This window comes from Falco biarmicus, chromosome 10 (assembly GCF_023638135.1).
Source record: "Falco biarmicus isolate bFalBia1 chromosome 10, bFalBia1.pri, whole genome shotgun sequence".
NCBI classification, from domain to species: Eukaryota; Metazoa; Chordata; class Aves; order Falconiformes; family Falconidae; genus Falco; species Falco biarmicus.
The window spans coordinates 36,649,029-36,676,952 of NC_079297.1; the positions used below are offsets into that span (position 1 = coordinate 36,649,029).

Sequence of the window (27,924 nt, forward strand, 5' to 3'; positions counted from 1 at the left end):
CATGAACCGGTTTTCGTGACTTTTTCTCCACAGCCAGTGTTTGGAGAACCTCAGGCCCTCCCAAGTGTGAGAGAGATAAGGGACCACACCAGCAGGGAAGTTGCATTGGTTGCTGTGGGAGAAGTGTTAAAAGCTGATTATTTTGGTGGCAAATTGGGGAGAGGCTTGTAAAATCTTCCCTCCCTCTCCAGGAGCTGTTGAGGATTTTCTCCTTCCGGTAAGCGGCAAAGCCCCGAGGCCGGCTTCCCCTAGGAGTTTTGCACAAATTGTGTGGTTTTACCCCAGCTTCGGTGGCACCCCTGTAAAAATCTCTTGGCTGGAATGTGCAGAAGTGAGCAAGGAGGAGAACTGCCAGCTGACCTCTTGAGGTGCAGAGCTGAACTTCCACTGACAGCCCATCTTGCAGATCCTGGCCCTTGTGTGTTCACCAAGGCTCTGCTGCGCTTGTGCAACTGGCGAATGCCACTGAACAAACTCTCTTTTCTTTTAATGTGGCCTTCGTGGTGACTCTCGTGCCTGTAGCTGACCTGACTCCCAACCCTTTTCAAAAAAACCCACTTATTTCTGCTTCTGTAATTTCTGGTGGTTATCTTCCCTTTTTTTGAGATTAATCACTTTGAGGTTTTAGGACACTCAAAATTAAATTGGCATTTGACCAGGCACTTCCAGCCTTTCATAGAAGTTGGATTCTTAAGGGGGTTGGCTTTTTTAATGTGTGTTTATTTTTTCCCCCCTCTCTCATGGTTTTAAATGGAAGTAGGGGGTGTCGTAGAGAACACAGTGAATCTTGCTGGAAATGCTCTGGCTTGAGTTCCTCTCAGTGCTGCCTTCCCTGATCTGCTCCTGTCCTCTGCTGCCATTCCCAGCCCCTCCCTATCAGAGAAAACAGTGAGGAAGCCAGTCATAAAACTTCCCGTTATTTGGATGTAAATATTCCAGTGGTAAGCTGGGTTGATGCTCCATATGGAGAACGTCTCCTCCTGTGTTTGAAGCGTGTGTTTATCCTTGCCCTAGGGGCTCCATCACACATGTCTGTGTGCACGTGTGTGTGCGTGCGAGTGAGTGCTCTGCTCTTCAGCTGGACAACAGCACGAGCAGGGCAGCTGTTCCAGCCTCGTCGACTTGCAGAGCCGCTCAGCTCTGTTGAGCATCTTCGTGGTAGCCTCCAGAAGTGGTGTGGTTGTGCCTTGGCCTGAACCAAGGTTTTGCTCTGCTTCAGTCCCTGTATTAGGGCCATTAAGGAAAGCTGTATGTGCCAGAGGAGTACTAGGTCTGCTCAGACTGGAAGCCTGACCCTGGATGGGGAGTGATATACACGTGAGGCTAGGGGCAGGGGGAAAACCTGATGTTGTTTCCTCCCCCCCTCCCCCGCTTTTGGAGCCACATTCTTGCCATCCTTCCTACCCAGTTCTCGACAAATCAAACAAAACCCAAAACACTGTTTATACATCACAGAGAAATGAAATGGGGTGATAACAGCCCATTGGGAAAAGGGAATACTTGGGGCTGATCCTGACTTCTGTTGAAAAGCTCTCCGAAAAGCCTCAGTTGCATGTCTTGTGCTTCTCGGGTAAGGCTGAGCCTTCCATTTTAATAGAGTAATAAAATAGCTCTTAGGAAAGAAATCACCTACAGGAACTGGAAAGGGGTTACACGTCCCCAGAATGAGCAGTCTTCTCATAAAACAGGGAGGGAAGATTGTGTGGCTCATGAGGTATGGGGCACAAAGCACACTGCAGCGGTGGGACGATGGTTATGAAGGGTGTTCTTGCATGTGAAAGGAGTAAATAAGAATTTGCAGAAAGATGAAAACAAAGCTTTCTGCTCCCACCTGAAAAGGTCCCACTGCTCCAGGTCCAGCATGGCCAGAGCAGTGAATAACGCTGGCTTCCTTCTGCTTTCTCCCCAGCTGGCTGGAGGCATCATACTGGGAGTGGCCCTTTGGCTCCGGCATGACTCGCAGACAACAAATATCCTCTACCTGCAGCTGGGGGAGAAGCAGGCCCCAAACACCTTCTATGTCGGTAAGTCTGGGGATGCTGGCATCGCTGTGTGGGCATCGTGCCCTAGGGTGGACTGCAGAGTGCCCAGAGTCAGGGTGGAAAGCTCTGGGTGAGCAGCAAGGAGGTCAGACTAAAAATACCTCGTGCTGCCCCCGTGCTCCCCAAAATATCCCCTGCCATGGCAATCAAAGCATTCATTAAATGTTGGCTGTGGCCCAAGTACAGAATCTAAAGTCATGGCACCTAAAAGCGCAAGAAAATGTGTCGTGGCATGGTAGATTTTCTCTGGTGCTGTTCTCCGCTGTGGTCTCTCCTGGAGCATGTTTGGGAAGACGGGACTTCTTGGAAGCGTGTCTCATTTCCTATCCAAAGGGATGTAAAAGTAGCTGATGGAGTGACTGGCGGTGGAAAGTGAAGCTCGGTGAGCTCGTGACTCATGTTCTCCAGGAGGGGCAGGTGGAGCCTCTGTGTGTTATGGTTAAGCTTAGCGTGATTTTTATTAATTTGACAGCATGCTGGCTTGCTGGAAGATGAAAACCCCTATTTTTGCCCTATTCTCCACTGATCCCTGACAGATGAGGGGGAGCAGCTTGCAGGAGAGGCTGGCTGCCGGGAAGGGGCCTGGAGTGCAGACCACTGGGGCTGGTGCAAGGACCCGTCTAATCCAATGTCCTGTTCTCACCTGTAGCTGAAATTACCTTCTGGAAAAGGTTTTCCCTGCTTGCCCATGAAATGGTATGGCTGAGCCCTCTCCCTGGTTGTGCCAGGTTACGGTGGATGCTCCCACTGTAAACGGTGGTGGGGTTTTCTCCCTTGCTGTCTCCCCTCTCCTGCGTCATGCCCCAAGGTGTATTTACAGCATTTCCCCTTTGTAGATTTCTACTTTAAAAAGAGAAAAGGGAACTCTTAAGAAGTTAAACTCTTCCCTTTCCAGGAACCAGCCCAAACATTTCCTTCCTTCTGGGGGCCAACAAATGACATCTCCCTAGTTAACATATTTCTTCCAAAACCTGGGGTACCTGGAGCGCAGGAGCTGAGCCCTCCCACCTGTTGGGCATCTTCTGCTCTTCCACCCCTTTTTGTTTTGTCTTTGTCCTCGGCCTTTGCTATTTAGAAGGCAGGGGGGAATGGACTGTGGGTCCCACCACTGTGCTGGGATTTCTTATGCCCGTGAACAGCCCATGATTAGAGGCTGGCTGTCTTTTTAAAGTTATATTCAGCAACAGATTGGCCTGGATTCCTTCTGGCGGCTGTAATTTCCATGCAGTAATAACAGCAGAGCATTTCTTTCAGCTGCTGCCTCTCCCAGCCAGCCCTCTGGAGTCTGAAGGCTGGATTTCTTTTTGCTTTTTCTTTTTTTTTTCCTTTCCCTGCACCCTCTACAACTGATACTCCCTCCTTTTTCTCCTCTGACATCCAATGTACACAATGTTCCCGCTTCAGGAGCGGGAACCTCTCTGGGGCTGGCCTCCAGAGCTGGGTTGGTGTGGGTTTTTTTTGTAGCCCCGCCTTGCAAAGCACTTTTTGGTGTCTGGCATGGTGTGGTGGTCCCGAGGTCTGTCAGGAGGCTTTTAAAGGCCAGCCAGGCTTTGCCATGGTGCTGCAGGACAGGGGGAAGCAATAAAACTGTCAGAGGAGGAGAATTTGCACCATGGGGTTTGTACTTAGCGAGGAGGGGGGAGTGGGAAAACAGTGCCTTGGTGTCTCCTGGTTTCTCTGTGCCCTTTCCCCTACCCCAGAGTTGGAGCTGTTTTATTAAAGGTTATTTTCCCTCGGTGTCTCTATGTTTATGGGAGTAGAAAAATAACACAGCTGGTTGGTGTGTGTGATTTGATGGCAACGGGGAAGTGGTTAGGAGGATGTGGGGAGTGTGGCAGCTACCAGGGTACCAGGTGTGATGCTTATTTGCCCTCAGCCCACTGCAGGAGCAGGAGGATGGGAGCAGTCCTTGCTCTCAGCTTCCCCTGCAGCCGGATCAGACTGCTGCAGCAGCCACTCTTGCAGCCCCCACAGGCACAGGCAACTGTTCCCCGGCTCGCCTCTCCAGGCTGCGAGGTGGGAGCTCCTGAGGTTGGGGTTTCCCACAGGCAGTACCCACTTGCCCCAGCACTTTGGCACTGCAACCACAAGTTATCTTGTGGGCTGGCTTGGGAGGTTATTAAACAGGCTCTTGTTCATGGACTTTTCCTCAGCACGGCTCGCAAAACATCTGATCCCCTAACCACTTGTTACAGTCTTGGCTTTGGCACTTCCATTTTGGCTGTGGACCCAACGCTCCAGCAAATGACAAGTTAACTGCTTCAGCACTGTAAAGACCAAGCAGTAACAGGGATGGGGGTAGCTGGAGCATCCTAGTTCCATGCTTTCATGACTATAAAGGAAAATACTTGCCTGAGCTAGGCTTATGGTCTATATGCATTTATTTACTGTATTTATAGCTGAAAAACTAAGATCTTTCTTGCTTCTTGCTCTTGTATAACACTGTGTCTGGAGGCTGGGCAAAGTGTTGATAGCAGGCCAAAGAACATCCTTCAAGAGAGATCAAGGCATTGATAAGTTGGATGCTAACAACTGGTTAACCAGTTCTTATTGACCCTACACATAAAGTACCATTTTAAAAAACACCAAACAAACTAAAACTATTTCAGTAAGTTATGAGAGTCCATGGGAAAAGGCTGAGCTGCTCCATCTCTGCGGATACCAGTACAAACTGGAACAGCCTGATCTCTCCATAATAAGTTGGTGCTGCAGTGTCACTGGTTTTAAGAGCCCCTGGGGATCTTGAAGAGGTGGGTGACACTGGACTTACTGTTTTTCCCCCATCTCAGTGGGATGATAGCGAGGATAATGTGACGGGAAAGCCAGGTTCCCCGTCCTTCAGGGATCTGGTTATGTGATGCACAGGGATGGCTGCTGCGGGCAAAACGCTTTCAGCTGGGTGGGGACAAAAGCCTTGGCTCTTGTTTGCTGTAAAACCTGAACCCTGGATTTCACACTTTGCCCCTTGCTGGGCCACCTGTGTGCTGGGAGCATGACTGGGCGCTCAGGCCTGCCACCCACCCTTCCCGTGCTTTCCCTGAAGCTGCCTGACGAGGAGCGGAGCGCAGCAGCAGGATGGTCTCAGCTTCGCTCTCGCCTGCCAGATCCAAAATAGGAAATCTGCTTCCAGCTGCTCACAGCAAGTGACAGGGTGACATGACCTGTGGCTCTAATTAGCTCGGCCCTGGGAGCAGGGCCAGCCACGAGGAAGAGTGCAAAGGCATCCAGAGCTGGGGTGCGGTTTTCCATGTAGCTTTGGAGGTGAGGAGGGGCTTGGTTTTGCTGCTGTTTAGGGGTTTTTGTGTTTTAATGCTAAATCGTCTCCTGAGCAGTGTCTCCTTCCCAGAGCACGCTGGCACTGGCGTTCCTTGGGAGGGGTGTAAGGTTTTGGACAGGCATGCAGTGGCGGGTTAAACTTGGCCACTGAGGCTGCTGCCACTGCTCCCTTTCCTTGCTGTCCTGTTCATGTTGTTGCCCCAACAGAAAGGCAGCAGGTTTTTTTCATATTTTTTTTTTCAGGGGGGGGGAGGTGGGGGAAGTCCCTAGCAGACAGGCTGATGATTGTGGATCCGGCTCCCAGAAGGGTCCAGCAGCAAAGCCTGTGGGAGTCAAGGAGGGGACATCTGGGTGCAGCAACGGGTTCAGGCTGATTTTGAGGCCACGAGCGTGCCTGTGAAATGGTGTGCTGTGCTACGGCAGGACGGGAGGCTGGCTAACAGGGCACAGGCTGTCTAACAAGGTGAATTACAGACTCGTCGCTTTCCTGCTCCATACAAATACAATCCAGGATAATGATTTCTGCCCTCGAAATGAATTCAAGCTGCTTTTTGTGCAGACTGGGCTGGAAGAAATGGGCCAGAAAGCACAGGGATGCTTTGAAGTCTTTCTCAGAAATGAGTATGAAACAGTTGAACTGCAGTTGCATCCGCATGCTTGTCCTTGAAGTCAGCACGACACCGTTGCTGGCAGGCTTTTGTGGGTGTGCTCGGGATTTTTTGAAGTTCCGTCCTGAGGCTTTGCTGGCCTTGGGGCGGCCTGACCCTCGCAGAGGAGAAGCACTGCCAAGTGGCAGTGCATTCATGGGTAGGGAGCAGGATGCCTGCCTGAGCTTCCCCAGGGCTTGTCTGCTGTCCTCACAGCGTGTGAGGATGCTTTGGCCACTCTTGCTGTAGGTCCCAGATGTGGCCGGTCATGCAGAGCAGCCTGGCACATCATCCAGACTTGCGCTGGCTAGGCAGTTGTGGAGGAGCTGTCCCTCCTATCCGTAACAGCCGCTCTTTTCAGAGTTAGCCTTTTCAGGACTGCCTTGGACGCAGCAGTGATTTCCAGGGTTTCATGGAGGTTTTCATTGCAGAGGGGGTTGCACTGGGCATTGGTGTGTTGTAAAGGCTCTGGAAGCCAATACTGCTATAGTGAGTGTGGACTTGCCATGAGCAATGGGACTTCTTGGTTTCTGCTCATGGTCCCATCCTTGTCTTGATCCCTCCAGAAAGGCGTCTTTTAAAGGTGATGCCAACGTCTGTGTATCATGGGGTTAGACTCAACAGCAAATCTTTTGCTAAACTTGTTGTGAAAGGCCTAGAGAAGAGCCCGAGTCCTGTTCTCTAGGTACTGTAATAAACACCAGTGAAAAAACACCTTCCGTTTTGGCCTGAGGCACTGCAGTGATGCCTGTGGATGCACACAGCTGGTTCAGCACTGGTTTTTCTTACCTGTTTGTGCTCTACTGTTTCAAGGCTTCGTGTGTCAGTGGTTTGCCAGTAGGGGCTCAAGCTGTGGCCAGGCTTGCATGCTTGGGAGTGTAAACCAAGGGTTGCATTTGGCCTTGAACCACAGTGAGCAAAACTGATTATTTAAAAATTTTAATTAAATATTTTAAAAAATATGTTTATGGATTTTTGTAAAAAATAGGACTATATGCATTTTTCTCTCTTGGAAATAAACTTATTTACGGTTAAGAGCTATGTAATTATTTAGTTTCTTAAAAGCTGGCATTTACTGGTTCTAGATTTTTCTTCTAATCACTCTCAGATCAACTCCAGTAATATTGGAATTCTTTTTGAAATAGTAGTTTTGAGACAAAACACTTTGTCAGTACTGTCTGGCTTACACTACATATCTGGCAATACAAGCAATCTTTTTAATTTTTATCATAGAGTTCAATTTGTATTAAAAAAGCAACTTTTATTTAATCACAATTCAATCTACCTTCATTGTGGCCAACTGCTGCGATTCGTTCACTCTGCAGACTAAAATTGGTTACAATTTAAGGCCATAAATCAGTACCATCAGGTTTTGCTTGGGTCAGATACATCTGACTACAAATAATGCAGTTGTCCTCCTCCTTTGTCACCTCTCACTGGCTGTGCTGGGGGCCTGTGCCAAAGGTGGCTTCTTGCTTTTCAGAGCTGTAGCTTTTGTCACTTTCCTTTGAAAACCTGCTATGTGTTTAGGGATGCAAAGCCTACAGGAAATCCTCCACCTCAGGATTTGGGCTCTGTCAGTAGGCGAGACCCCTGGGCACGTGGAGGTGTCCAGCAGTGTGTTGTGGCCTGGGGCAGCAAAGGGTTGGGCTGGCATCTTCCAGCCTGGGTCTCCGGTGCTGCACCACTGTTGCCCCTTCCAGTCCTGGAGATGTGCAGCAGACCTCCTCCCCACTTGCGTGGGTGTGCCAGCATTGGAAAACTCGGGTCCTCATCCAGTGTTTCTGGGGTAGGCAGAAATCTGACTGACTGAGGCATCTCTGCACAGAGCCGTTTTGGGTATGGGTATGTGCACACCAGGATGTTGTTTGGGGCTTTCTCCACCTCCCCTTTGCTTTTCTGACAGAGGTGTGTCCCGTGCTTCTTTCTGGCCTTGTTCTTGCAGACAAGGGCAGCATGCACAGCCTTTCATCTTGCCGTGTGAGGCACGCTGCCCCAGGAGAGCTCTCCATACTTTGTGGCCCTGTTGCTCCATCTGAAAGTCATTAGCAGCCACAGAGCAGCAATGTTTTTCTTCGGAAGGGGGCGGAGAGGGACGGAGGGGCTTCCCGGTTGTCGTCTTCCAGCAAACTCTCTCCTTTTCCACCCCCTCTGCCTCGTCCCACTTCCAAGAAAGCACTGTAGGCTCTGCTGGGCCAGTTCTGCTGGGCAGCTGGACAAAAATGTCCCGGAGACCCTCCCTCACTGGCTGGCTGGTGCAGCCACCCGTTTCCCGCTCCTATTCCGTCCTGGAGGGACTTTCTGCTCCCTGCCTGTATCTTGCTCCGCTGTTACAAGGAAGCACGTCATGGTCATTTTTTCGGCTTACAGAGAGGGCATTTTTCCAGTTTGGTGGTGTGGGGTAGGATGGAGTCTCCCTCCCACCACCGTCTGGTGGTCCCACCCTTCCCTGCAGCAGGAGTGGTGTCAAGCCCTGTGATGTCTCCAGGCCAGGAGCCACGGCAGGGTAGGCACCACAGCCCACCCTCCTTCCCTCCCTCGGAGGCTTGCAAAACTCTTGGATGTGCAGAGTTGTGTCCCCCAGGAGCCTGTCCGTCGGGAGAATAAACACAAAAATCTCTTCCCTCTGCTCCCAGCCCCTTCTTAAAGCACATCCCGTGGGGAGGGCAGGCACGGCTTGGAGAGCTGCCTGGGCTTCCTGGGAAGCATGGTGTGATGCTGGGGGTGTGTGCATCTTATGTTTTTCTTCTCTTTTATGTCTTTTGGAAGCATTGCCATGGTGACCTGGGAGAAGAGACTGGCTTCCATTAGCTTAATGAGTTAAAGCTGCTGGGAGGGGATTGAAATGGGGGGAGGGGTAGGGCACTGCTTGGGAATGCCCATGCCTGGAGCTGCACAGAATTTCTGGTGGGGCACCAGAGGAGGGCTGGCCGGGCCAGCCTGCTCCCTGCTTGTTTTGGAGGGACTCTGCTGTGCTTGTGCCTCCTTTTACTTGTTTTTCATCATGTCCTTTTTTTTAAGTCTGTTTTTTTTCTACTTGTTTCTTTACTTCCCAGCAGGGACAGGACATGGGTTTTACAACCCTGCAGGCACCAGCTATGCCGCTTTAATGCCAGTGCAAGTACTGACATAGATTTCTGCCTTTTTCTCTCCCTTTCCTGCTCCCAGAACTGAGCATCCAGCTTCCCACCTGGCCCAGAGGCAAAGGGCTCTCCAAAGACCAAAGATGTATCATCTGCGTGAGCTGGGAGCTAAGCTGCCCTCTTAGCTGCTTTTTTTGTTCTTTCCCACCTAGCACCATCCAGAGAGAAGTACTCTATTACTATCAGTCCCCTCAGTCTGATATCTGGGGGCTTTCCACGTGGCTTAAGCTTTAGGAGGTCCCTGCCTCCCAGAGCAGCATATGCCCTGGTGGTGTCAGGGAACAGGGGGTGATGTTTGGTCATTGCTGTTGCTTTTTTCTGGTGCATTGTGTCCTAATGGCTCTTGAGTGAAGGGATCATATCGTGGTTGCTGTGTTTCTGCTTTGGATTCAAACAGGACCCTGAATCTCTCTGTAATGAGTAGGTGAAGCTAAGACTGGTTGGTCCTCTTTCCCTCTTTCTGTTTTAAGGCTCCATCTCAAAGAGAGAGAAAGTGTTCCAGGCAGTATTGATACCACTCATCTCTGTGAGTCCTTCTCTGACTTCCCCAACTCCAAAGATGCAGGTCCTGCAGCTCACTGCTTGCTTTCATGGGTGGGTGGTTATACATGGCAGCTTCAGCAACCGTCGTTACTGCTGCCTTAACAGAGAACTGTGCCCTAGGGTTAGAAATAACGCTCTAGTGTTACTGCAGGATGTGGAGGCATGTTGGTACCATGAACACCTATAAATGATTAGCTCACTGTACCTGTTGCTGCAGCTCTAACTATTCCCAGGGTTACCTACTGCTGCTGACGGAGGGAGCAGCATGACTGTAGGCACCGCAGTTTGCATTTTATAACTCTCTTGATTTTGTTTTTTGTTCATGGCAAACAGCATTTCTTGTCTTAAACCCCCTGAGAAAACGGCAATACAAATGAGCTGGGAAGTGTCATGTGAAAGGCAGCTGGAGCCTTGCTCATGCAGGATTGTGCCAGTTTGGGTGGAGCCCTTAGGAGGGAATGCTGCTTTGGTGAGGAGTTTCTCATGCAGGACCGGCTGGCAGGATTAACCCCGTCTCTGATGCTTACAGAGGAGGCTTGTGCTAGGGGGAGTCTGCTCTGACTTTAAGGAGGATAATGTGTCATTCGGGATGGGGATGACAGGTACCTTGCTCACAGACACTGAGCCCAAACCCATGCTAGCTGTCATCCTTGCTGCCTGCCAGGAATGAAAGCTAAGATGTGTCAGGCCGCTTTCAGGGAAGAGGTCTTGGCTGTTCCCGTCTGGGCTGTGGATGCTATGAAATAGCCCCCCAGCTGCCTGGTACCCAGTCCGGAGGCAGAGACACCCCACCGGCCCCATCCCTTGTGGGGAAACAAACGCCATCCAAAGCGTGTGGTGGGCACTTTGGTTGCTTTTGTTCGCTCTTGCAGCTTTCAGCTTGGCATTTCTGTAGAGAAACACCACTAGCATTTATGGTACAAGACACTATTGTTGCATTAAATACTTTGTGCTTTTTTTTAAATAAACTCTGGAGCAGAGTCCCACTTAGTGGCCTGCCAGGAGGCTGCTCTGGCCCTCAATAACAAAAGGCAGGACCATAATGGCCACTTGTTTGTGCCTGGGAAGGAAGCTGGCCTTCATCCCAAAAGCCTTCCAGGGATTTTTCTGGATTTCTGAGTTCAGGCCAGTCATCACTGCCCTCTCCCCCACCTGGCTGCGTGTTCCTGCTGTTCCCACCCCACTGGTCACATCCACTGGGCTCCGTCAGGAAGCAGCACACGGTGCACATCTTCCCTTCCCTCTTTTACTTATTGCTCTTTGCTTGCTTGACAGCAGCGCTGGCTCTGGTGAGGAGTTGGCGAAGCGTGAGCAGGGGAGAAGCAGGAAGCCGGGACCTCACTTGCCTGTCCGAGGTCTGCATGGCCTGTGTGGGGTGGGAGCTCAGCAGGTCAGGTTTGGCTTTGGTATTTTTTTGAGCTGCACAAATCCCAGCAAGTATACAGGCTTCTGGAAGACTTCTGTAAAACGGCAAATGGGTCTCTTTCCTCTTAGTCTCCTCCATCAGTTAAGGTTCTTGCCAGTTTTCAGAGCGAAACTTCCCTAGCTGCCAGCAGCTCCTAAATTTTCCTGATGATCTCCATATAAGAAAGACATTTTTTACAGTGAGAACAACCATTTGCTTGGAACAACCTCCCCAGGGCCATGGTAGAGTCCCCATTGCTGGAGGCTTTCAAGATAACAACTGGACAGGGTGCTGGATAGTCTCATGTAGGCTGCCTTTCCCACAGACGGTTGGACCAGATGATCTTTTGAGGTCCCTTCAAACCTGGGCTGCTCTATGGCTCTGTGATCTCCTGGCTATATTTGGTCAGCCTAGAAGTTGCCCTTAGTGCTGTTTAAGACTTTGAGAATAAAATCTTCTGTCTGTAGGAGTGACCTGGTCATTGGGGTCCCTGCAGCATCATTCTGCTTTGTCTCCAGATGTGCTGCATCTGCTTGTTACTTACCTACCGAGGTGGTTAGCCTGAATAGTGACTTCTCAGGTGTTGAAATGACTTGCCCCCAGCTCAGCTTTGTCTTCTCTTTGATGACTTAATGGGAGGAGAAGTCAGAAGCTGTTGCACTCTGAGATGAGCAAAGTTGATTTTCCAAGAGCAACTTGTAATGAAGACTCTCCAGTGGAGAGCCACCCAAGGCTAAGATGGAAAAACTTGATGTGGTTTGGGTTGAAAACCCAAACCAGCAGCATCACTGGTATGAGCTGGAGCGGTGAGGGCTGGTTCTTGGGCATTAACAAATTCTGGTGACCATAAGCAGACCTTTTTTTTTGGGAGCCCATTACTGATTGTAATTGTTCTTCTTGAAACTGGTTATGTGGCTTCCGAAAATCTCAGCTGGTTTCTGGAGCCTGGCAGGCGTCCAGCAGACAGCCTTCATTGTGCAGGATGCATTTGTGCCTTCCCATCACCCCCAGCCCCTTTGGGACTCCTTGTCCCTGCGCACACCCTAGCCTGGTGCTCACCACGCTGGCTCTCTGCCTGGTTGCCACCGCACTCCACCTCACGTCAAATCCAGCTATTGGGGTAAAATCACCCAATTCTACTTCAGACACGGCCACCAAACTTTACCTGCTGCCCTGTCCTTTCCAAGAAATTCTGCTGGGGGGTTTCCTTTGCTTGTTTTTCCCCTTCTCTTCACATCATTTAAGGAGGTGTCTTGACCCTGGCTGGGGAGCTTCAACAGCCCAACTGCCTCTTGGGTTTTTGTGGCTGCTAGGCTCTGAAGCTCCTTCAATACGCATCAGGAGGTGCGGCTTGTGTCTTTTTTCCCTTCTGCTGGCAACGTTGCTGTGAGGATGTTGGTGTCACTGGCCAGGCTTTGTGAAGCGGGGCTTCCTGCGGGGTCAGCACGCTCCATTGTGCTGGCGCTTCCCCTGCAGCTGGCTTCCTCCCTCCTGCAGCGCCTAAATATAGTGGGAGGCATTGTACAAGCACAGTGCTGGTGAGAAATGCTGTCCGGAGGGTCCCTGTGCTGGGGCTGCAGGGGTGGCGTTTCCATCACCACCTCTCACCGAGTTGGCCCTTGCATTGGCACTTGCATTGTTTGGGTGCTGGTGACTTTTGTTTTAAGGAGGGAAGAGGCAGGAGCTAAAGTTCACCCTTTCCCAAGTTCAGTGTACCTGTAAGGGAATTGTAAACAAGTCAAGACCATTATTATGTATCTGGGTTTTTTTAGAGAAGGGTTTCAACTTGGCTTAACTCTGCTCTCAGCGCATGCACTTTAAACTTTGCACTTTATCGGATCGTTTAAAAGCTACAAAGATAAGAAAAACCTTAAATGTGATGGCTATGTACAAGCAGTTTTAATCTTGAGCTCTGTTTATACTTCAGTGCTGTTCCTAAAGGGGAGTTGACAGTCTTGATTAATAACTATAAAAACATTTTGACTCATAGCAGAAGAATACATTTCATTGAAGGAATGTGTCTCCCAAGCACTAGCAAGATTCACTGTATTGCTGTTACCTCTGGGATGCCCCATGTATGTTTATTCTCATGATGGTAGGGTGTTTTTCGTTACTGTCAATTAAAAGTGGTGACTGCAGTCTTGCCTCGTTTGTAATTATTTGATTATTTTTTGCATGTGTCAAATTGCTTTTGGATGGAAAGTAGGATTCACTTAGAAAACAGTAGAACAACAATACCTGAGAACAGTAGTTAACCAAAACCACACTAAATATATGAGATACACCAAGAGGAAGCTGTTTGTTTTTTTTTAAAAGGAAACAAATTTAACTGAGCTGGTAGCGTTTGGCCGAGTAACCACCATGGCCTCACCAGTCTCATGGTTATAGACTGTGGTGATTACTTGTGGCAGCAGACATGAGCCTTGAGCTAAGCTCTTGTTTCCTGAATGAATAAACTTCGGTTCTTCTGTTTTCAGAGCCTCAGACCCAACCCCACCCCCTGCCTCATTTCCAATCTTTGAACTAGTTATGGAGTAAGTTGGCTTTGCAAATTTAGTAAGTTGAAGTAAAAAAAGTAGTCTTTTGTGTAGAAGGGCCTATAACAAAGAAGCCAGATTATATTAAATGAGATGGCTTAAGCAGTGCTTTTCCCTTGGTTTTGTGGCTTGTCTGTCTTTAAAATGTTAGCCAGATAAATATTTGTATGATGTTTGATATAAATAAACCATATGCCTTATTGTTTATTTTAAAAGTTATGCTGACTAATCACTTTCATCTCCTCCGTTTAAATGTTTTAAACAGCCTGCCATGGGAACTCCCATACTACAGCTTTGAGGATGCTATAAAGCTTTGTCTTGCCAGCTACATCCTCTGCCTATTACTGCTTGAGCTTGCTGCGTTTCCTTTGATTTTGGAGATGATGCATTTCTTAAAGTTCTGCTGTTAGCAGCTACAAACACTTTGAGACCTGACTTGTGCCTGTTGTGTTGTTCTACTATGTCTGCTGCCGCCTCTGCTTGTATCTTCCAGGCCTTAATTCTGCACGCCCATAACGAGCCTCCCCGGGCAGCCCGACTGTCTTGCCAGGCACTCGGATGCTGCTGTACAAAGCTCTGCAGTAATGTGTCGGTCTCTCGCTCTGCCTTGCAGGAATCTACATCCTGATTGCAGTCGGAGCTGTCATGATGTTCGTGGGGTTCCTGGGATGCTACGGTGCTATTCAGGAGTCTCAGTGCCTTCTGGGAACGGTAAGAGGTGCAAAGCTGTGGATGCTGCTTGGCACTGGGATGTCCCTGCTGGGCAGCATGTGGCCGTGCCTCCCTTGCTGGAGACTTTTCCAGCAAATGGGCTGGAAGGATGCATGGGCGCGTAGGTGGGAACTAGCAGACCTCTGCAAGGAGCAAGGCAGTGCAGTCTGGCTGAGGGCATCTCTGCCCAGCCTGCTGGAGCTCCAGCTGAGCCGGCAGGCATGCTGCAGGCTCCTGCTCGTGCCTGGTTGCAGGACAGAGGCTGAAGCCAGCAGCATAGCAGAAGAGGTGCGAACAGCAGGACTCTTGGAGATTCATTCTCCCTGTTATATGTGAAAACCCCTGCCATGGTCTAAGCAAGCCCTTTTTCTTACCTGATGTCCCCTACAGCTTCCCCTGTTGCTTCATTTTAAGGCTGCCTGTGGCAATTCCAGTTCTTCTAAGGGATCATCTACTATTTTTATCTGTTGGGATGAGGAAACAGCAAAGATTTCCCAAAATGTCTAGTGAGGACGTCTAGGTGCATCCTGGAAAATCCATTACTGAAGTGCTGCAGGCATTCTTGATGTGAGGCAGCAGCTTGGGATTTCTGGCACAGGATGAGCTTAATTGTATAAACTGTGGCCACAAAAGCCTTTGCCTCGGGGCTAAGGGAGCCCCATTTATTTAAAGCAAGTTCTCACACGTGTTCCAGTGTTAAAAAAAAAAAAATATCAGAGGGGTAAAACATTAACAAAAAAAATTTTGGAAGGACTTTCCAGCACTTGGCTTCATTGGACTGGAAGATTCTTGCTGGTGGTGTGGTCACCCATGGGTGTGGATTCAGCCGGGACAGAGCAAAATGGAGCTGCTTTTCCTTGCTATCACAGACACTTCGCCTCTAGTTGCTTCTGTTTGCCATTGAGAAGGGGGTGCTTCTCACCAGCTTTTATCAAGCACTTCCGAACATCAGTGGATGAGAGCTGCTGTAGGAGTTCACAGGCATTGTCATTGCTGCTGAGAATAGGAGGAGCCCGCACACAAATCTGACAAGGGTTGTTGTAGCGAGGCCTGGCAGCTTTGGATTATTTTTTTTTTTTGTGTGTTAACGCAAGCGATTACAGAACCTGAATTACCCCTCCCTCTTAAAGTTGGAAAGAGGATTAGAAGGGCAGATGGTACAATGTACCTGAGGCCCGACAGGGAAACCGGCTGCCTTGGCTGAAATTAGCAGCTCTAGCTGCTGTGCGCTGCACGTGTTTGCTCATGCCTTGGCTCGCCAGACTGGAGACACCTCGCGATGACGCTTTCTGCTGGCTGAGGATCCCACCGTGCTCCAAGAACATTTCCAGGCAGCTTCCTCAGGGTGTTGCAGGGAAGCAGTCGCTGTGCCCTCTCCTGCAGCCAGCTGATGGGGGGACTATAGGCTTACTGCAAAGGGGGAAAGCACCACAAAGCTCCACACTATTGAAATCCTGTGCCCAAGGCAGCATGGCAGCTAAGCGGCGAGACCCCAGGAGGGCGGGAGGGGGCTGCTTGGCATGGAGCAGGCTCTGCTCTCTGGGAAGGGGCTGGGGCACATCCTGACCGGGAGCACCGCTGTGCTCCCATAGCGTCAAGCTGCATCTCTGGTGTGTGCAGCCAGCCTGCAGAACTGCGTCTGCAGGAAGTTGCGCCTCTAAATCTGGGATAAATGAGCTACCCTGCACTGGAGGGTGAGCGCTGCAAGAGTGAGCCCTAGTACTTAAACACAGAAGTTAAGTACTTAACCACGCCCGCGATTTAGGGTGATGTGATTCCTTGGGGGGGATGTGGGACCCAGTCCCCCAAAGACGTTTCTGGAGAACCAGGGGCAGATAGGTGTTTAAATAAGAGCTGGTTGTTCAGGAACTGGACAAAGATGTTGAAAGTCCTTTTCCCGCTGTCAGGACAGTACTACCGATTCCATTTTGCTGATAACGCTTTGCTCTTCTATGTGAGAGGCAGGTCATGGCATCATTCTGGAAACTCCTGTTTCCTCTGGTGTTGAAGAAAATGGAACAGGGCTTTGTCTGGAATAGAGACTGCCCAGCAGCCAGAGGCTGTTGTCCCACCCCATGCTGTGATTTTTGTCTTCCCCTGGCAGCTTCAGCTCTTTTGCTTCTTTACTTCCGTGGCAACTCTCCCAGTCTGGGGCTTTTCCCAGGAAGAAGTCACTGAGGGTAATGTTGTTGTGGAGGCAATGCTGGCTGTGTGCGGAGCATGCCTGTCCATGCCTTCTCACTTGACCCTGATGTGTGAGCTTTATGGCTTCCCATTCCCAGTCTAACAGACTGAACATCACGACATGATCCTGGGATCTGAGCAAAAAGTTAGAGGGAGGCTTTGGGGGGATGGCAGGGAGGAGTGCTGGGACTGCACAAAAAGGGTGGGACTGTGAGAGAACATCGGTGTTAGTATTTACACAGAAAACTGCAGTAGCCTTGCAGGGCTGTGGATGCCAAGAGAAGTGGCCATAAATCACACCCTGACACCCTGCAGCTCTTCGGCAGCTGAAATGTGCTTTTAACCCTGCACTGGCAATTCCCGTCCTTGGAGCATCTGTGGCAGAGCAGGAAGCTTGTCTGGATGGCCCTGCGGGTGCATGAAGAGGAGCGCTGTGTCTTGTGGCGCACAGGGCAGCCTCACCCCTGCCAGCCCCTGTGTGGGAAGGACTCTGCTAATCCCAGCTCTGCCATTCCAGTGGGAATTCTGGACATGAGGTGGCATCCGATGAGTTATAGGAAAATGTGTTTGGGCTAAGTGCGTGTGTGAGAGAGAAAATGGGTTGAAGTCAGGCAACACCTTGCTCCGATCTCTGTCAGTAGAAGTTCTGCTTCACACCTCTGCCCACCTAATTGCTGCTCTTGCCTGTAGCCAGGCATGCTGAGTGTCCTCTTGATTTGTCTTTGCAGTTCTTCACTTGCCTGGTGATCCTGTTTGCCTGTGAAGTTGCGGCTGGCATTTGGGGATTCGTCAACAAAGACCAAGTAAGACGACTCAAAAACCTGCGTTTGTGGGACTGGGAGGCTGGGGCAGAACCGCAGCAGATCCCGGTGTGAGCTGTTTTGCTCACAAGCTGCTCCCGGACTGAGTCACGGGGGCTTGGATTAGCTGTGTGACCCAGGCAGGTCACCTAACTCCTCTTGGCTGGGCTGATGAACTTTAAATGTGAGCACTTGATGGTAGCAGCTGCCACTCGCAATATGTAGTGCAATGTCTGGAATAAAAATAACCCTGTCTCGCTCGGGTCTCCTCCTTGCTGCCACAGTCAGTGACCGCATGAGTTGATTCATGTACGAAGTCGTGAAGGAAAGGCATCTGCACAGCCTAGGTGCCAAAGAGCGAACCCAGCTGCGTGGCCCCGATGGGAGGGAATACCGTACAGGGAGAGCTTGTGTCTGTGTTAATGGGATTGCATGGTGCTGCCTGCTCTTTGCCAGTATCATATAACCCACTTGGGCTATTCATCTGCTAGGACTGAGCTCACTGGTGATTGATACGCTGTGCACACGTGAGGGGTAGAAGTGCTGTGTCTGTCCCAGGCACCTGGCGAGGGACTGCTCGGATAAGGTCCTCTGCCTGGAGAGGATAGGATTAGCCAAAGGGCAGGACTGAAAATTGTAGCTTTTCCTTCCCCCTCCGCTCACCTTCCCTTCGCCGCCTTGCTCGCACACGTGCAGAGTTTGGGCTCAAGGAGCAAAACCATTAATGTATGGGAACCACGGCCATGCTGCAGCAAGCAGCGGGCTGTTTGTTGATCACTCAGCCACCGAGGGTGTGGAGGTGAGATGGGGACTACTTGGCAGAGTAGGAGATGTGTTCACCAAGAGAGGTAAGCCAGCTGTGTAAGGAGGTGGTGGCCTGCTCAGCTTTCACAGCGTGTAGGCCACAGGCGACCAGCTCAGCCGTGAGTGGGAACACCCTTGGAGTCATTCACTGGAGAGAGCATGACTTCATGGCAATAAACTCTTCCGTGGCTCAACATACAGTTATGCAGGCAGGGTGCTGTTTCCTAGCAATTTAGGAGTTAATTCACCTTTGCAGAGGGGCTGTGCCTCCCGCACAGGATGTTAGTTTGTGAATCCCGAAGAGTCCAAGATGCGCAACTGAACTGACAGCAAAAAAAGCGAAGCCTGAATAAGGAGGGACCCTGTGGCTGTTGCCTTCCGTCCTGGGGAGAAGGTGCTTGGCCACCTGAGCATAAAGCTGAGAAATTTAGGATTTGCCAATACAAGAGTGGTGGCCTCAACCCCTAAAATTGATTTTGCATTTTGAAGTGAACGGTGGCCGTTTGTTGGCCCCAGAAGCTTTTGCAGCCTTGGTGATGAATGGGCTGTTTGGGAGGCCCCGCTCATAAGGCAGGCAGCTTCTCCCGCCTCAGCTGGGGCACCTGGGGCGCAGCGTGGGCTGGGAGGGAAGCGCTGAATGATCCCAGCCGCTGCGAGCTGCTCCCGGTGGGGACTCCGTTCCACCTGGGTTTGCAGCCCCTTGCGGGGACAGTAGTCTTCTGCCGTGTGGGCACAGGGTGCTCCTGCACAAAAGCTGAAGGCAGTCTGTCCCTCAGCCTGCCTGCTTGGAGATGCTTTAGATACAGGATGGGGAGGCAGGGGGGAGGCAAGAAGAAGCAGGATTATTTTTTTCCACGTACCAGAATCGGATGTTTTGATCGGAGAACATCACCCTCCAAAGCAAACTTTTTTGAGCAGTGATGGAGAAATGCTGGGATAATTGACTGAAATCATGCTCCTTCTTGCTGCAGTTTCTTTTTTCATGCGCTAATCCAGCCTTCGCTGTCAAGAGCAGATGTTCTGGGAAGCATTTTCCCTTTTGTACGTGCTTGTATTTTTTCCTTTTGCTTCTCTTGCATGTCCTCCTTTCATCTGTCTCTCCCAAATTATTGGAGGGTGTTAGAGGAGAAGCCGCAAGGCCAGTTTCCCTGAAAATGAAAGAGTTACTGCATTGTGGAGCTGACCCCCATGGGTGGCTGCAGTTTACCAGCCCAGGTGGCAGGGCTGGCGTACCGATAAGGCTTCTCATATAACCATTTACAGGATGGGGGACCCAGCCAGAGTTTGACATCCATCTGAAAGCACCTAAGCTGCCCAATCCAAATGATCCACCTCATGCAGCTGTAGTGTGCAATCTTTTCCAAATTCCTGCCATCCCCTCGAAGCCAGACAGCAAGCCAGGGTGCTACAGATGGCCTTGCTTGTGCACCCCACCTCCTCCTGACCTCCTCAGAGTGTCCTCCCTCAGCAGCCTCGGTGGGAGTTGTGTTGCCTGCTTGTTTTGTCTCCATATGTCAGGTAGCTCAGGACAAGCTGTCTCTGCGTTCCTGAGCCCAAGAGCAGATCCACGTGGGCTGAAGGCTGTCTCAGATCTTGGGGTTCACCCTCCAGGCCTTGGCAGTTTGGGCTGCTAGAGAGAGCTCGTGGAGCACTCCGGCTGGCTGGTGGATGAGGTTCTCAATATTTGCTGCTCTTAACATGCTGTAGCTGGCGGGACGTGAGCCTTATGAAAGGCAGGCCTTTCTTCACACACCTGTGCAAGTAAACGGGGTCCAAATCTATTTAAAAACTGCTCGCCCACCTGCGAGTGCCATTAGAGGGAGCATGCCCCCTTCGGGCACGTCTGCTGCGTGGGTTACCTCCTTCTCTAGCTGAAAGGGAGTTTTTCCCGTCTTTCCTAGATAGCCAAAGATGTGAAGCAGTTCTATGATCAAGCGTTTCAACAAGCGCTCATGGCAGAGTCAGACGCGAGCAACGGGAAGGCTGTAGTGAAGACCTTTCATGAAACGGTAAGATGTCAGCAGTCTTGCTGCACGCTCTGCTGGGGCTGCTGCGGTTGGCCAAAGCAGCCGCTGGTGGATGGGACCCCCCTGCGGGCTGCGAAAGCCACCCAGTTAACTTCTGCGTGTGGTTTGTCAGTGGGTAAGTGGTGACGCGCGACTGTCACTGCACATAGACTGATCCTCCCCACCGAGGCAGAGGCAGTAAGTTGAACTACAAGTCCTCAGGCAGGGAATGAAGGCAACCCTGGATTTTTTTTATGCTTAGGAGCAAACTGGATCAAATGTGTTCTAAGCACTGTGATTTTGCTGCCTGCTTTCCAAGCTCTATGTAGAAATTTCCATAGGGGTTCCTTGCAGCCAGAGGAAATGAGAGTGTGGGAGGAAGGAGAATTAAAAATGTGGGTCAGGAAAATGAATGGGAAAAGCAGGATCTAAAGCAGCTGGTGCTACATGCAGGTCTTAGCCTGTCAAGTTTGCTGTCCTTACACTCAAGAAACAGAGTTGTGCCCTCTTCAGTGTTCTGTCCTTCGCACTGTGCTGGGAAGTCTGGCCCGAGCTCTGATGAAGTTGCTTTTCATTTACCTCAGCACCCCTGGTTTAAGTAAAATTCAGTGGAAGAAAACTGTTGCTTTTAGGAACTAATCCTGATAACTCCTCTGCTCAGCAGGAAACAAAATCTCTGGGGAGAGTTGTGTTCACTGTCCTCCAGGATACCAATGCCAGACCTGTCTGGGACTATTGTAGGAAGTAGCTGCATTGCATGGAAAGAAAAAAAATTAATTTGGAGATTTATGTCCCCCCTCCCTTGTTTCCCCCTACAAGATGGTCTTAGGTGGCTTCAAGGATGTTTAACGGTGGGGAGAGCATTGCGTGAGTGTTTGCAGTCTGCTAATGCTGGGGGGTTTGGGGTTTGTTTGGGGTTTTTTTTCTTTCTCTCTCTCTCCATGTAGCTGGACTGCTGTGGTCCTGACAATGTAGTAGCAGCTGTCACTCCTGTTTGGAGAGATGACCTCTGCCCGAAGAAGGACATCCTGAAAAGCCTTATTGAGGTAGGCACAGCTGCGCGTTGCTCAGCACAGCTTCTGCGAGGAAACTCAGCTGCCAGGGAAACTTGGGGATTTATTGGGAATTAGGTAAAGGGTGGAGATTTCATTTATTTGTGGGTGGCGTAGAGAGCTGTCAGAGGTTCCTGTCAGTTCGTCCTTTGCTGTTCCCGCTTGAGGGGGCTGGCAGGTGTGGAGGGGTGAAATCTGGTGGGAGGTCCTAGAGCCAGGACCCATGGATGTGAGCAGGACCAGGGACCTGCCTTTCTGGTTGCTGGGGATGGGTGACGGGAAAGCACCCTCTCTGACCAGCATGCTTCTCTGCTTCAGTCCTCAAGCTGCCACAAAAAAATTGATGAGCTGTTCTCTGGGAAGCTGTACCTGATTGGTATCGCTGCCATCGTGGTTGCCGTGATCATGGTAAGTGTGACTGCGTGGTGTCCTGCTGTTGGGGGATGTGGACAAGCCGCCTTGGGGTGCCCTGGTCCTGTTCTGGCTGGGCTGGATCCATCCCTCTCCAGATGCTTCTGCAGCTTGGCGCGCAGCACCAGCCCTCTGTACCCCAGCTGCTCTGGGACATGGCAAGACCAGGGGCTTCATCATCCCTCCAGGGGATTGGGACGTCAGGGCAGGCGCCCGGGGAGCGCAGTAAAGCAGGAGCATCTGCAACGCCATCCAGAAGGGCAGAGCACCATCAGCCTTCCTGGCTGCCTCCAACACCGCGCGTTTCTCGGGCTGCTGTATTTTGTCACTGGGGTCTGCAGTGGGAAGGGATTTGCTTTCTTTGCCACGGTGGGTTTGCTCCCCAGTGAGAGGTGGGTGGCGTGGGCTGGTAGCCTAGCGCCTGCCCAAAGGCTGGGCTGTAATGCTAGAGGGATTCTGAGCATTTGCTGCAGCTTGCAACAGTACCACCACTGCTGTCCTCGAGAGAGGGGGGGAACATCGTCTTATCTCGAACTGGCCATCTCCTAATGAAAACAGCAGCAAAGACACAGCGTCTCTGCCCTTATCTCTGGCATGACAGTGTTTATGTGGAGTGGGGGACCTTGGGAGAGGGGGGAGCTCCTGCATCATACTGGCAGGTGCCTCACTGGTGCCCTTGTGTCTCCCAACAGATCTTCGAAATGATCCTGAGCATGGTGCTGTGCTGTGGCATAAGGAACAGCTCCGTCTACTGAGCCGTGAGAACTGGGGGAGGGGAAGGGGGGAGCAGGGCAGACGGCGCTAGAGGGGACCCCAAGTGCCACCAAGTGACCAGGAGACATTTCAACAAAAGACAAAAAAACCTATGTATATAAATACTTCCAGTATTACCATCCAGTACTTATCATTTTTATTTTTAAGTACTTTTTTTTTTTTAAATAAATAAAACTTTCCCGTATCCTTGTGGCTGAGTTAGTTACACATCAGTTTTGTGTGATGGGGAAAGCTGCCATAGCAGCAGATCGAGTCCTTCCTCCCACTTCCACAGCCCCCGTAACTCAGAAATAACGCTGGTGGAAGATGTGCAGAGGAGAAGGCTGCAGCCTGTTACCGGAAAACTTTGCCTTGGTTTTTACTCTCTTATTGAACACCAACTTTTTTTTTATATATGTAATTGGATGCTGAAGCAGAATTTAGCATTTTTGTTCATTTGTACTTATCTTTTCCTACCATCACCCTGACTCCCTGGCGTTTCCAAGCTGTCTGTAGGGAAGCCTGGCTGACTGCCCAAAACCTGGGAGAGAGGGAGAGGAGAGGAAGCAGCCCCGTCACCTGGGTGCAAGTGTCCTGGAGGAAATGCAGGCGCATTGTTCCTCTCCGACCTGTTTGTATTGTAGGTCAGTCCTCTAACAGAAGTCACGCTTAATTTTTTTTACTTTCTGAAGAGTCGGAATGTTTTTGGCTTTTTGTTTTTTGTGGGGTTTTTCTTGGGGCTATAACTTCATAAACTGGCTCATTTCCATTGATTCATTATGTTGAAGGAACAGTGGCTGGGGGTGAATTTTAGTCCCAATTTTTCAAATATAACAAACTGAATATTGTCGCTTTCTAACTTCCTTCAATGTTCCTTTATAGACATATGGTTTTGGGAAAGTCTAGTTCAGAACTAAGTTTCCGCTGTTAAGCTAATGCTTGCATACAAATGATACTAGAAAAATGAAGAAAACATTTTTTTTCTAAAGAAAAAAAAAAAAGTCTTTAACCTTAGAAATCCTGCATTTATGTACTGCAGGATGATGCTTGGGGGGTGCCCAGCCATATGCATACACATTTAAAATGTCATCTTAGCATCACTCTCTTGTTCAGTGAAGCTTTCGTTACTTACAGCATATTGTCGCACACTGTAACATTGCTGGGAAATTTTCATAACCTGATTTTGGGAAAAAAAAAAAAAAGTTTATTTTTAAGACCTTCCACTTCCAGTTACATCAATGGCAGGAGATCAGCTTATCAAAGCCAGGGAATTCAGGATTTTAGATCGCACTAGTTAAAACGCTTTCTTGTGACCTGGTAAGCTTTGATTGCCAGTTTGATGTATGTGGCTTCTGTTGTATGCCACGCCATTACCATGTAGATAGAGGGAGAGAGTGACCCAGGAGCTATGTAATAAAATCAGAGCGTCTCTAAAAAGATTATATGTATAGTTCTATAGATATATATTTTTAAGCAAAGCCTTTTCCTTAGCAGTAGGGGCACTTGAGCTGGGAATGATAGTATCTCTCAGCTCTTTGCCACCTCGAAACAGGTAAGGGGAGGAGTTGAAACCAGTGATCATCTTCCCCACTTCAGGAATACTTCTGTTTCTTCAAGTATTTCGCTCTCCCCCTTTGTTGCAGTGAAGAGCTTCAGATCAGATCAGGAGGGAGACCCGCAATCATTTTAAACTACTACCTTGTCCACTGCATGTGGCTGCCGTGGCCTTTGCCGCTGCTGGATAGGAAATTCCTGCACTGGGGCAAACTGATCCGTTTGGAGGCTTTTCTCCCCTTCCCCTCCCCCTGCTTTCCTCTTCCTGCCTTTTAGTATATAGGGCCTTTTAAAAAGTATATAGGTAAATATATATATATCAAGTTGTGCTGGGTAAGAGGAGGAAGTGCTTCAACAGAACTTCGGATTGAGGGGTTGGACAGGGAAGGATTCAGCCTTAGAAATAGCCTTAAAGCAACACTGCCCTGAATGTCCACGTTGTGCACTTCGAGAATGAGATGAGGTTTTGCAGTAGGTAACCCCTTCCCAGGCTCCCCAGCATAGCTCCTTCAGGTCATCTACTCTGGTGTGTGGCTATATGTATATGCATCAACCAAGCATGTTTGTTTACATATATGTGCATCGGGATTGTTAGCATACAGAATGGATGTGTAACTTTGCTGCCTTTTTTGTTGACTGTTGATAAATGTGTATAAATATGCCGTTAAGCATTTCAGTTCTGTTTTCTTTCCTTATACCGTATTTTTGATACTGTTCAGTATTCAGTTGATGCTGTGTATGTAGCTGGAGCTCTGTTTGAAGACGGACTGGGTACGGACTGGGTCTCGATGCAGGTCAGGTGTGCCCATGGGCAGTGTAGCTTTAGGGGCCTGGGTTGTCCCAGGCGGCAGCACTGGGGAGAAAGTGGTACTTGGAGTCTGAGAGCTGTGGGAGGAGGAAGGGCAGGGTGTGTGCTCAGACCGTGTCCCACACAGGCTGCACTTGCTCTTCGGTTCGTTTCAGAGGTGGCTTGTCCCTGTGAGCAGCTCCTGAGGCAGCTCCCTGGGCCACCTCCTGTCCCTGTGGCTGCTGCGGGAAAGGTGCTGCGGGAGGGTAACAGCCAGCGGCCAGGAAGGTCGTGGGAGGGGGCGGATGGAGTTTTGCAGAGGGGGTAATGTTTCCTGCAGAGTTACTCACTGAGGGGCCCCATGTTCCGTGGAGTGGTCATCAGCTGTAGCAGGATGCTCAGTCCTGGGAGAAGCGGGACAGAGAGGAACTGTCATGCTCAAGAACAACGAAGTAGCTGAGAAACCCTCACAGAAAAAAGCCACCCGCTTGGGTCTCCTCCAGCCTGGTGTCCTGTGAGGCTGGGCCTGAATTAAACTGAACTAGAGAGGGAGCTGTGAAGGGCTGAGGGGACTCGCCCTGTTGCAAGCACCAAGATCCAAAAGCGACAGTGCTGTTCCGCCAGCTGGTTGGTCCCAAAGCTGGCTGAGGTGAAGGGGGGAAAAAACCCACTAGGCAGAACCCCTGCCCTGCCGCAGACCTTCTCCTGCACACCTGCACATTCGTGTGTGCAGCATGGGGCTCTGTCCTGCTCCTCTCCACACCCCCAAAAAACAAACTTGAGGATGAAATTGTGGGCTATAAACACAGCCCCCTCCCTCTCCAGGGAAGCATCCTCCTGGAGCTAGTGACAGCTGAGAAAGCGGCTGTGAGCTGAAGCGAGGAGGAGAGGCTGGCGGGGAGGAGGAGAGTCAGTTGTAGAGGTCTGAGTTCAAAGACCACATCAAAAGGTCAAACAGAGCCGCTGACAGCTTAACTGAATGCTTGGGATTTTTTCATAGTGAAGCATGCCACAAAGCAGTGTGTTTAACTTCTTTCTGCCTTTTTTTTAAAAGAAATGAAACAAAAATCAATTTAATAAACATTTCTCATAGTGTGCATAGTGTGATGAACTGCTGCAGTTTTACAGCCCGTTAACCTTGACACCAGGATGCTTTGTGAACCGGGCATGGGTTTTTCCAGCCTCTGGGAGGGGGGCCTGTGGGCAGGCTGGAGACGCATCCAGAATGGTGCTGAGGGAAGGCAAAAAGGTTGCTTGCCGGCAGCAGCGGCTGCTGCTGCAGCTGTCCCCTGCCTCAAGGGAAGGGGGGTACAGCTGTAGGGGAGCCAATGTGGATTGCGAGATAGGGTGACTGTGCTGAAATTTAGGGGGGCTGCGATGGCAGCACTGCACAAGCTCGAGGGGCTTCACCTGAAGTGACTGAAAATGGCCCAAAACGCCCCATGCTGCCACCCGGCCAGGAGTCGCTCAGATTTTTGTGGATGATCTGGTAGTGCCGCCGCCGCTGCCTGCCCCTCCGCACCGTCTGGGGATGCCTGGCTGAGAGCGAGCAGGGAGGCCAAGTGCTGTGATCCCACAGCTGCCAGCCTGTCTGCCCTGCCGTGAACTCGCTGTGGCTGAAGCGGGACTGTCCTGTGGTGGCCACCAGCCATCGCCATCCCGGTATGGAGCGGGGGGATGCTGGGCCGGGGAGAGCGCTGCCACAGGGCAAGGCAAGCCCTGCTCCCGGCGGCTGTGCCCTGCTACCAGACCGTGCCCATCTGTTGTTCTTTCACTTGTTTATCTGAATGTTAATGGAGTCTGACATAATGACTTCTGGAAAGAAAAAAAGTTATATTTAAAAACAATAAAAAAAAACCAAAAAACAAAGCAAACCCCCTTGTTAGTGGCTTTTTAATGATGTGTTGTCAGCTCTTGTTTCTTTCCGTTGCCTACAGATTTCTGCCACGTCTTCCAAGGGAACAGGCTTGTCTCATTCCTGTATTCAAGCAAAATTTGGGCTGCAGGGAACACAGTCCTTAGCTGACCCTCGAGGTGGTTTCCCATGAATGTGATGCTCTTTGCTTTATGCCTTCAAACATGTGGATTGTGGTGCTGTGTTGTTGCTCCAGATGGGGATGAAATTATTCCTGCCTCTGGAGCTAGGATTAAGCTGATGCGAGTCACTGTCGGAGACAGGCTGGCGTCGTTCAACAGGGGGAGAAACGATAGTGGAAACACTGGCAAAGCCCAGCGCGTTTGGCACCCAGGGCGCGTGCCTCGGGGGCTCAGCCGGGGAGCGCAGCTGGGATCTAAACGCAGTGCCCCCCCCACCCCCACCCCCCCCTTTGCACCTCAGGTCTGAGCGCTAACACTGATGTGCTGGAAGCAGGAGTTGTATGTGATGCTCGAGTGATCCACTGGGAGAGGACTGGGCAAATCGGGCCCCGATCAAGGTCCCTGAAGCGAAGGGGTCCTGCCCCGTGGGAGCAGGGGCAGCAGAAACCACTGTGGGGGGGAGGGGTGGGTGCAGCGCTTCCAGCCCGCTTGTTCTCACGTCGCACCAACACCCCTGGCTTACGCTTCTCTTAAATCATTTTTCTCCAGGGGTCTGAAGGACTTGGAAAGTCACTGGAGATGTTACTGTGGACTTCCAATTCCAGAAGTACAACTGTGGAATTTATTAATTATTTTTTTTTGTGAAACAAGAATTTTCACAAAATAAAAATACAGACGTGCATTTTCATAAGCTAGACCAAGCTGGGATTTTTTTCCAGTGGAATTCTTTTCCTCCTGCCTCCCAAACTGTTTTTTAAAAAAAATCCTCTAGACTGTTTCAAACGAGAAGTTTTGGAGGTATTTTGTGCTGTGGCGAGCTCTGTTTTGTAAGCCTCTCTGGACTGTGTGTTGTAAGTAGCAAAGTGCCTGTTTCCTACTAAGACAGCTGTGGCCGACGTGTGTAAATTGCCTACGTCCACTCCCTGCTAAGAGGTTGTGTAAGCTTTAATCAAGACTCGCGGTGTTCCCACAGGAGGGGAAGGCCCAGCCAGCTCCCCCGTGCAGGAGCCGGCTATGGCAGAGGTTTCTGTGGAGGAAGGCAGCCTCGCCGCTGGACCCTGGCCGTGCCCTCCCGCTGCCTGCCAGCTCGCCGCGCCAGGCCCAGCCACGAGGGATGTGGCAGACAGTGGCTGTGCTCACATTCCCGCTCCGAAGTGCCCCGTGCTGGCATGGCAGCATGGCCCCTCCAGCTAGGGAGAGGAGGAGGAGGGCGTTTCAGCTCCAGGGCAAGC

At 50.5% G+C, this 27,924-nt stretch overlaps 1 protein-coding gene across 1 annotated transcript in view; it reads left to right on the forward strand.

Moving 5' to 3' along the window:
• CD81 (CD81 molecule) overlaps positions 1–24,544 on the forward strand; it is a 33,371-nt gene extending 8,827 nt beyond the window's left edge. The window contains exons 2-8 of the mRNA XM_056353948.1: positions 1,910–2,024; positions 14,207–14,304; positions 17,217–17,291; positions 19,994–20,101; positions 21,046–21,144; positions 21,469–21,558; positions 22,254–24,544. Coding sequence (XP_056209923.1) covers positions 1,910–2,024; positions 14,207–14,304; positions 17,217–17,291; positions 19,994–20,101; positions 21,046–21,144; positions 21,469–21,558; positions 22,254–22,316 — 648 coding nt within the window. The 3' untranslated portion in view covers positions 22,317–24,544. The remainder of the gene's footprint in view (positions 1–1,909; positions 2,025–14,206; positions 14,305–17,216; positions 17,292–19,993; positions 20,102–21,045; positions 21,145–21,468; positions 21,559–22,253) is intronic.
• The last annotated feature ends 3,380 nt before the right edge of the window (positions 24,545–27,924 follow it).